We start from the raw sequence: 10836 nt of genomic DNA, 5'->3' as shown, positions 1-10836 counted from the left end.
AAAATATGAATCTGTGACAATGAAAGGAAGATTTCATATAATACAACCAATGTAGTATATAAAGAAGTCTTTCAAAATTTGAGATAGGCAAGTATCTTCTGACACTTCTACTAATATATTTTCAATACTTAGTTGAGTATGTAATAATTTTTAATAAATACTTTCTTTATTATTTATTTACAGGTGTATTCTTTTAATATTTATAAATACAGGCATATGACGAAAATATTCATCATCATAATAAAAAAAAATTTATGCTTCAGCTCAATTTTTTTTGTTTCGAGTTTTTAAAGCTAAATTCATACCATCTTGCTTGATTTAAATTGATCTGTTATTTTATTGTTTCATGTAGTATCTCCCAATCGAAAGTTTAGCTGCTTTCAATAAGGTAACTACTGACTTATTATTTGGAGCTGACAATTTTATAATTTAGCAGGAAAGAGTATATTGAAACTATATTATTGTTTTTATATAACTTCAAAAAAAAATAATTTTTCTAATATGTGTATGCTAACAACCTTACAGGATGATAATCAAGAGTTAGTTATTATCAAGTTGAAAATTTAAATGGCTTTACAGTTTTCACTATAATGATTTTCTAAATGACTGTAATTACTTTTTCAATAACATCTTTGTGCAAAAAAATTTAAAGATGATGGGTCCAGTTTCTCATTAAACTACCTAAACATGAGAAAGGAAGTAGAAATTGAGTTGTATTATGATGGGTCCAGTTAGAAGTCGAAGTGGTTTGAAAATATTAATCTGTGACAATAAAGGAAAGATTTCATGTAATACAACCAATGTAGTGTATAAAGAAGTCTTTCAAAATTTGAGATAGGCAAGTATCTTCTAACACCTCTACTAATATATTTTCAATACTTAGTTGAGTATGTAATAATTTCTAATAAACACCTTCTTTATTATTTATTTGCGGGTGCGTTCTTCTAATGTTTATAAATACAGGCATATGATGAAAACATTCATCATCATAGTAAAAAAATCTTTATGTTTCAGCTCAATTTTTTTTATTTCGAGTTCTTAAAGCTAAATTCATACCATCTTGCTTGATTTAACTTGGTCTGCTATGTTATTGTTTTATGTAGTATCTCCAAATTGAAAGTTTAGCTGCTTTCAACAAGATAACTACTGACTTATTATTTGGAGCTGACAATCCAGTAATATAGCAGAAAGAGTATGTTGAAACTATATTATTATTTTTATATAATAACTTCAGAAAGAAAAATTTTTTAATTTTTCTAATGCGTGTATGCTAACAATTTTGCAGGATAATGACTAGGAGTTAGTTATTATCAAATTAAAAAATTAAATGACTTTACATTTTTCACTATAATGACTTTCTAAATGACTGTAATCATTTTTTCAATAACATCTTTGTGCAAAAGAATTCAAAGATGATGGGTCTAGTTTCTCATTGAACTATCTAAATATGAGAAAGAAACTAAAAATTGAGTTGTATTATGATGGGTCTAGTTAGAAGTCGAAGTATTTTGAAAATATTAATCTGTGATAATGAAAGAAAGATTTCATGTAATACAACCAATGTAGTGTATAAAGAAGTCTTCCAAAATTTGAGATAGGCAAGTATCTTCTGACACCTCTACTAATATATTTTCAGTACTTAGTTGAGTATGTAATAATTTCTAATAAATACTTTCTTTATTATTTATTTGCCGATGCATTCTTCTAATATTTATAAATACAGGTATATGATGAAAACATTCATCATCATAGTAAAAAAATCTTTATGCTTCTACTCAATTTTTTTTTGTTTCAAGTTCTTAAAGCTAAATTCATACCATCTTGCTTGATTTAACTTGGTCTGCTATTTTATTGTTTCATGTAGTATCTCCCAATCAAAAGTTTAGCTGCTTTCAATAAGGTAACTACTGACTTATTGTTTGGAGCTGACAACTCTGTAATATAGCAGGAAAGAGTATGTTGAAACTATATTATTATTTTTATATAACTTCAGAAAGAAAAATTTTTTAATTTTTCTAATGCGTGTATGCTAACAACCTTGCAGAATGATGACCAAGAGTTAGTTATTATCAAGTTGAAAAATTAAATGGTTTTACAGTTTTTACTATAATGGCTTTCTAAATGACTATAATCGCTTTTCTAGTAACATCTTTGTGCAAAAAAATTCAAAGATGATGGGTCCAGTTTCTCAATGAACTACCTAAATATGAGAAAAGAAGTAGAAATTAAATGTAATACAATGTAAAAATAGTGCAATGTATTCAAATCGCTCAGTTTTTTTTTTTTTTCTGATTAGCATGAACAAAAATTTCTTCTTATCTATTTTTTGTATAAGTTTGTACTGTGAAGCATAAAGCTACATATGGACCTTTTTTCTAAAGATCTATTTTGGCAGTCCATTAACTGGTAATGGCCTACTTGAGCAATATCTTGTTATAGCCTTATCTATAAAAATGAGAGAGAAAATATGATTTTTCAAGTTTCTGATCTAGATTTTTTCTCTAGAATTTTTAGCAATTCTCACTCAACTTGGTGGTGGCGGCCACTAGAATAGAATGCAGATCATAAATTCAGTCATGTACCGCATGATTAGAGTTAAGAAATTTCATTCATAAGTTGTCCCTAGAGTCTTTTGCTATAAACTGAAATTCCTTTCATGCATTATTGGTTAGGAAATAGATAACATGTAAAATGCCAAAATCCAATAGCATTTCTTTACCTAACATACTTACATGCTATGTATTCTTTTATCAGATAAGTTGATTTGATACCTATCTCAATTTCTTCTCTTTATTTGTCATTGAGTCTTTAAGATTAAAAGATATAGGTGATGTCTTTAATCATATTTGCAAGATATGCCATAAAAAATTTTATTTTCAAAAAAATTTTTGTATAATATTGACAAAAAAAATATTCAACATCAATAAAAATTGTACTATTTATTTTGTTCTAACGAATACCACCTATTCAAAACTAATTCACATTCTTTTAAAATCCATGTGTGTTCTTTATTCTATATGTATCTCTCTATTATTTTTTATTTTTATATTTTAAATTTAATATATATAAATAAAATTTATTAAAAAATAATAAATTGTGTACAAATAATTATAAAATTATTAAATTCATATAACATCTAAAATAAAATAAAATTTATTTTATTCGTGCTTAAAACAAAATTTCACTCGTGCTAACGAGTGAATATCTAGTAAATATAAATATAGATATACTCGTGAGAGTGAGAGAGACGGGTTAGGGGAGAGTTTTACCGGCCCGTCCACCGGGTGCTCGTGGAGATGTTTAACTGTACTAGTTGGCACCCACGTGTCAACTGTGAAGTTGTCCGCACAATTAAATGAATTACCTTCAATATTTCAGTGGTGAAAGAACGAGCTCAGCTACTAATTGAAAAATCTCTCCAGATTCTTTCTTAATCTGATAAGTAGGTCCTCGACTCATCCCATTGCCTCCTCTCCTCAAAATCTTGAGGTCATTCCCGAACAACCCTCCAGGTTTACAATTTTCTACGGAGCCTGCATTTTGAAGAGATAGGGAAAAAAAAAATAAAAAACACAAGTTCTGCTTTGTCCTGCAGCTATTTTTTCAGATGATTCAAATAAAGTAGTATATTTTCCTTTGCGCTTTCCTCTAACAATTTAAATAAAGCAATGCAACCATGGATTTAAATTGGAATGGGGCTCCATAAAGCAAATTGTATATAGATATAGTTTATTTTAAACAGCAATTTAATCACAAGAAGATTTGTTCAAGAAACTAAAAGAAAATTCTCAGGGACGGACCAGTTTTCAATCTATAAGAGCTTACAGCAAGCGCTGTCAGCAATTTATGGAACAAAACCCATACTAGTGCAGCAAAAGGCCCGGCAAATCAACACCTGCCACACTGAGAAACTTGAGGAAACAACATGCTCATATTCTTGCTAGATAGATAGCCTGGATGCAAACTGAGTGATGAGATCATATCCCTCTGCTTGAAGATTCTGGGTTCAAATCGTGTTGGTGCTTCCCAAGTATTCGGACATGGGTAATTTGCCTTTGGATCTTCCCTCCCACTCAAACACAATTACAAGGTTGTCATGATAGAAACAGTACCTAGACACCAATCAGTACTAGATTCTGGAAAAATGGAAATTGTTATTTAATCTTTCAATCAAAATATTCAATTCAATTCATTACAAGCTGATCGACTATGCTCTAACATTCATTCTCTGATCCGGTGGGCGTAAAAGCAAAGAGACCAGGAAGCTTGGACAAATTTGCAAAATTGTCATATAATGGAGGACAAAGTATCATCCAAGTGAATGGTAGCAGAAGTATACCTCAATTTACTAGCCTCATCAATGAATTGTAACATTTGAAAAAGACTTAACAGCACACTACTTGTTGACTGGTTGTGTACAACTAATCTCAAACATGGGCAATATGCCGGCTTTGATCTAGATGTTCAATTTTCAGTCAGCCATGCTGACACCAGAATTCTCCACATCAATTTCACCCATTCCTGTATCTTCCTCATCTTCGCTACCTTCATCTCCATCAACCTCCTCACTAGCTGACTGTAATTTCGCCATGTGCTCAGCAAGTAGCTTGTCATCTCGTTCGCTCACCTACAGGAACATCAATCCAGTTTATATCAGCAAGAAAGGAAACAAGCCCCTATGAGACAAGGGTAAGAACTCGATTTTGTTTTTCCCAGTCAATGCATTAAGTCTGTCACTTTCATCCAACATTGGTAAAAGCGGGATGGTTATAGTTATGGTATTAAGTCTATCCCCTTAATCCCAAATGGAAGAAGAGGATAAAAAGGGTAATCATGGATTTCAAGGGCACTTTTATTCGGAAGTGGGTGAAGTGTGGTGCAGGCATCTCATCAATTGTGAAAGTCTTAGCCAATGAACTGGGATAAATCCACTGAACAATAAAAGAAAAAACCAAAATAGAAGACAATGGGTTGGCCAATGCTAGAGAGAAGTATTTCTTTCTTGGGCAGCAGGGAAAGACATAATTTCCAATAAAAGTAATTTGAGAGCGAGCGAGCGAGTGAGCGAGCAAATGAGAGAGAGAGAGAGAGAGAGAGAGAGAGAGAGAGAGCTCACAGCTCTTGGTGCCTCCTTCACGGTGAGCTTCCCCTTGTGGTGGTCAATCTCTTCAGTACAAGCCTTGACAGCATTATTAAGAATTGATATCCCTTGTTCCTGTCCAAAGAAACATGGACATGTTTACCATAAATAAATAAAATAAACAAATGGGCAAAAATAATTGAGACCCTTCATAGTTCAGCCAACATGAACAGGTCACAGCTTTAATATGCAAACAAGTAAAGTGTCAAAACATCATTCTACATGAATGCCTCCAGAAAAACCCCTTCACATAAGATCTTGAATTGGGATCCAGGACTCAAACAGAACCTTTTTTTTTGTAATCATGACATTTAAGATCATGCACAAGGGAAAAAAATAAATCAGTTAAATGCATTTAATATGGACAAGAAGTTTCCCATGTTAGATGCCAATTATAAAGTAAAAAGTGAAGGTGGTTTTTTTACTTAGGATCAAATTCTACAACATTGTGAGAATAACATTGAAATCTTGCCCATGCATCAGTACCTCAGAAAAACACATACTGAGAGTCGTTAGGAGGAGGTCTGGAATAGCCTCCTCTCGAGAATAGATATTGTATTGTATGCATTTAAATTAATCAGATTCATTATTCTAAACAATTGGGGTAGCTGTAGATGCAGATGACAAAGTTAAAAAGGCACATCTGATAAGTCCGCGGTTTAGTTTTCCACCACGAAACCTAATCCATATCACTATATCAGTGATGTAACATAGATTCATCACCGACGTTTGATGACTCAATGCATTGATCAGGATGATGTCATGAAATACAATGATGATAAGGCATGCATCACTCAAAAGAGTTGGATGTACATTGTGGTAACAAAATTTTATCATGCCAAATCCAGGGAACTGAAATATAGATATATTCCTCTGAGCAATGTATAGGAAGCTTCAGCTTTTTTATTTACATCCATTACTTGCATCACTGCTGCTAACATGATTGTGACAAATACAAACATTGGAAATCCTTTGATATCTCATAGATCCAGTTATCTGCTTTCTACGGACAATCAAACAAGCATCAGCTTTCTTGAATTATAGTTTCCTTAGGATTCCATAATATTAAGAACTATCTCAAAATAGTTTGATTCCTACCCAAATGACTGACAAAGAATAAGAATTGCATTAAAATAAGGAAAACAGACACCAAGGTTTGGATTTTTTTTTTTTTTTTTCAAAAAGACAATACACACATACATCACCCTTCTTCCTAGTAAGGCACAGAGCATACACATATGAGTGTTGGAGTCAAATCTCCAAAACTTTCCCAGGAATTTGGTTATGCACCTAAAAGGATTCTTGTGTCACTTAAGCATGACCTAACTAACCCAAATGCATTTGTTGTGTGTATAATCTAGATAAAAGTATATCAAGATACAGAGCTAATATATTCAGCACGGTATCAACTTGGAATGTACAAGTCCTACGACAATTTGTTACAAACATGGCTAGAACGTGCAATGCAGGAAGAGCCTGTAACGAAAAGCATGCTGCATTCAAGGTCCTCAATTTAAAATCTTGAGCCACCTCACGTTTCCAGATTTCCCAAGACTAACAATGGAGGCACCATTAAGAACCTGACCACTCTATTTGTGGTCCATGGGTTCTCGTTTTAGTACATGAGATATTTCCCCTAATTGCCAAGGACCTATTGTTTGCTGTTTGATAGTGGCCTGAACTGAAGAACCGGATGCAGGAACTTGCTGCATTCAAGGTCTTTGCTCCACAATCCTGACACTCTTCATGTTTACAGAGCTCCCAAGATTCACTCAGAGGGCTTCATTTACTAGCAGACGAGTCTATTGACCCATGGATTTGATGAATTTTAATACATTAAGACATTTTCCCTGATTATCAGGAACCTATTGTTTGTTTATTATTTGATAGTGGCCTGATGCAAAGCAGAACTGGATAGAAGCTTGCTGTGTTCACAGCCCCCAAATTAAAATCTTGATCCTCTTCATTTTTGCAGAATTCCCAAGACTCACTATGAAGGCTCCATTAACCAGTACATGAATCTATTGTTGGCCCATGGATTCATGTACCCCTTTAACACATGAGGTATTTCCCCTGACTGTCAAGAACCTATTGTGTTTTTATTGTTTGATAGTGGCCTGATGCAAAGCAGAACTGCATGCAGGAAGCACCTCCCTTGACAAATTTCGTACGCAATGTTACAAGCAACTATCAAATGAAGTAACTTGAATTAGTAAGTACTTTCATAAACCAAGTGTAAAGATTCAATAGAAACCAAACAGCAGATATACTATTAACATAAAACAGGTTCATATAGCACTAGATTAAAAACTGGTCTTGCTCTTAGGAATCAGGTATTGAAAATGGAAGAACAGGAGTGGGCAAGAATGAGAGAGAGGAAATGAGTTTGTGCCGTTCCTAGGGGTGGTGGCAACAGGATCAAGAACATACTTGAAGAATGGGTTTTGACACCACAGCAATCCTTGCTTGCAAAATCTTAGAACTAAAAGCATATGATGCTTAAATTGAACCATACTACAAAGAAGATCTTCATATAACATTGGCCTATTTACCAGTTTGACATGCATACTAATATTTTTTCATGATGATATGTTTAAGGAGATTCCTAAACATCCACATTCTAGCCTTCTTCTCCTCCATAGCATATTTTAATCTTTATCATTGTCATCAATGGTCTTAAATGGGCTCTAACTTCTAGTTTTGAGTCTTTTAGAGGTTTTTGGTAAAAAGCCTTGGCAGGGAGTTCTAGTAACAGAAAGTGTTGGAAATGTTTGTTTCAGAGTTTCAAGAATTCAATATCATAACACTAGCACAAATTAATTCAAAATAAGCATGTCAAGTTTTTCATAATAAGTTAAGAACAAGCCTAGAAAGTACAAAAAAAAACAGATGCCTTTTAATAGATGAGTTTTAGAGGCATACAGATTGCCTATGGAATCAATAATATTCAGCATGACTTTATGATCAAAAATTAGGATGCAGAAAAGGTGTAAGGCATGTTTTGACCCTCTTAAACCAAAAAAGGTCGCAAAATACTTAGCATATTTTTGCTTGTAATAAGCAGCGCTTAAGACATGGCACAGACCATAAAATGACATCAAAATAACACCATTGAGGAAAAAAAAATAATAAAAGAATCAGCAAGCCATAAAACAACATCAAAAAACCAAGAAAAAAGGAATACCTTTTGAAAAGCTTAGGTTTAATTAATAATAATTCTCAAAGATATCTTTTTTACAGCGCCCTATGGAAGAAGGTGCAGGGATTACTTACTAGTCTCTTATGATACACTTAAACTACTTAGTTCAGTTTACCCGCTATTCACAAATTTTCTGAGCCCACCAATCATAATGTCGGATCTGCATTCTTAAGTATAACAAATCAGCAAGTGAAAAAAAAAAAAAAAACCACACAAAATTGGTGGTACAAAAAACAGACAAATTGCAAAATGGGGAGCTGGCTTTCCAAAATATGAGAAAGTACAGTTTTCTTTCCCTTAATTCTCTCCCTGATCAGTCCATAATTTGAGCTTCAAGCTTGGAGTGATTCCCCGCATCCACTCAAATCAAACCAACTAAGGCCCCATACATTCTGAATCATTTCTAGACGATTAGACATCATCCTTGGAAGATCACTCAGATGGATTACGCACCAAGAGTTTTGCTGATCTAAAAGGACATCAGGACGGTGACAAAGAATCCTTTCAGGAAACAAAATAAATTGATTCAACTATTCACCAACCTTGTCAAGGGTCTGTGTGGTGAGAACATAAAGCGGAGGGGCAACTAGTTTAATCTTTACAGGACAATCATCATTCCCTGCAGCTTCCGCTTTCCTCATAGCTTCCTGCAAAGTAATGAGTCAACATATAAGATCACCATCATATGGGTATCACAGCAAAATATTTTCTCTAGCAACAGAGAAGCAATAAGAACTGAGAGATCAACAAGCCCAATAAATTGAAATAAACCAAATTAGTCACCAGATGATGATAAGGGAAGCAAGATGGAACTAAGGAAACATCTAGACATCCCATTTCAGACCTTGATGTGAAGAACTCCATCAAACTGAAAACACTTCATCTCGATGTCAGCACGTATCTTGAGCGGTTGCGGTGTCATCCTTCTCCTGATGTTCTTGACCAGAGCATCCTTAACCTCGGGCGTCATCGCTGGCACAATCTTAGTCACCTGAGCAAATTTACCTCCCTGAATCAGAATTGTCACCAAAAGAAAGAATAAAGAACTAAAAATCAGGCATAAAGATCAAAACTTTAGGACTTTTGCATCACCTCCTGCCCATCCGGACCAACTTCCTTGACTTCCCGAGTGAGGGAGTCCAGAACTGAATCAGGATCCATCACAATCAACTTGAACGCCTGTAGAGAAGTAAAATAAAAGGCAAAGAACCAATTTTTACTTGACAAGAACGTCCAATAACCAATTTTGCTAGACAAGAACATCCAAGAACCAGTTTTTACTTGACTAGAATATCCAAGGACCAACTTTTAGTCTGTTTGGTCAGGGAAGAAATTATGGATTAGAGTAGGAGAAGCACCTCGAAGGCATGGCCGTACTTGCGGTATAGGGGCCAGCCGACGTGGATGTAGAGGTCCTCGAGGTCGAGGTCGAGGGTCTCGGCGACGTGGCGCATGATGGAGTGGACGAGCTTGGACTTATTGTAGCGTTCCTCGCAGGCCTGGATGTCCTCCTCGGAGACACGGCGCTTGCTGAGGTCGATGTACCCTTTCTCGCGGTCGACGCGGAGGACCATGACGGGCTCCTGGCGGCCGACCTTGATGAGGCTGGAGACGCTGCGGATGCGGCGGCGAGAGAGCTCGGAGAAGAGGATCATGCCCTCGATATTGTTGTACTCCAGAAGGGAGACGTACGCCCCCATGTCCGCGATGTTCTTCACCTGGATCATCACCGCCATATCCACCTCCGGGTACCTGGCCTCGTACATCCGGCACTCCAAATTCGGCATCTTGCAATTGATGCGCCTACTTCCTCTTCCTCTTAGGGTCTTCTCTTTCTAGGGTTTCGTGGAGTGAAGCCGGAGAGGAGGAGAAAGGTAGGGAGAAGAGAGAAGATTTAGGGCTGGCGGTCAGTCGGAGGTCCGTACTTTTCGTCCGCAAAGTGGGTTCAGTCAGAAAGGGCCAACACGGACGACGCCAGCCGCATATATACACTGCCGCTCGGGCCCAAGGCCCTTTCATACCCGAATAGGGGCGGCAAGGGTATCGATGTCAGGCCGAAAGCCCAATAAACACTAGGCCTGGTCCATAAAGAATGGATGAGTTATATTGACCACTTAAGCCTTAGCTTCGTTAAAGGATGCATTGGAAGGAGGATAGATACAATATGTAAGATAAGAGAGAAGATGGATGGATTCTACCTATTATGTCATATATCTAGTAAAATATGAAATGATAAATAAAAATAATTTCTCTTCTATATGAAATAGAAATAATAAAAAAAAAATAAATGATATTTATATGATATTATTATTAAATTATTTTTTGATTAAAAAAATATTATTATGTATTTGTTACAGTAATCTAAAAGATATTTTAATCTTTTCACCATTGGATTTTTTTTGATCGTGTGATTTATGGTAGGGGTTTACTCACCAATATCCAGTAATAAGTGAAACTGTATATTGGATTTTTTTTGATCGTGTGATTTATGGTAGGG

General features: G+C 35.2%; 1 protein-coding gene across 2 annotated transcripts; it reads right to left on the bottom strand.

The window, feature by feature from the left end:
• Nucleotides 1–4266: 4266 nt before the first annotated feature.
• On the bottom strand, nucleotides 4267–10286 carry LOC105040855 (eukaryotic translation initiation factor 2 subunit alpha homolog). Of its 2 annotated transcripts, none has more exons than XM_073254444.1 (6): nucleotides 9698–10286; nucleotides 9432–9518; nucleotides 9184–9348; nucleotides 8882–8986; nucleotides 5117–5215; nucleotides 4267–4627 (listed from the first exon to the last, which is right to left on the bottom strand). In XM_073254444.1, the coding sequence occupies exons 1-6, from the start codon at nucleotides 10124–10126 to the stop codon at nucleotides 4472–4474; spliced, it is 1041 nt and encodes a 346-aa protein (XP_073110545.1). In that variant the 5' UTR covers nucleotides 10127–10286; the 3' UTR covers nucleotides 4267–4471. The 2 variants fall into 2 exon arrangements, with proteins under 2 accessions (XP_073110545.1, XP_010915882.1); XM_010917580.4 differs by having other exon boundaries at nucleotides 9184–9330.
• Between the last annotated feature and the right edge of the window lie 550 nt (nucleotides 10287–10836).

Source organism: Elaeis guineensis, chromosome 3 (assembly GCF_000442705.2).
Source record: "Elaeis guineensis isolate ETL-2024a chromosome 3, EG11, whole genome shotgun sequence".
Lineage (NCBI taxonomy): Eukaryota > Viridiplantae > Streptophyta > Magnoliopsida > Arecales > Arecaceae > Elaeis > Elaeis guineensis.
Note: the sequence above shows the minus strand (reverse complement) of the source record. Positions and strands in the feature narration are given on the sequence as shown.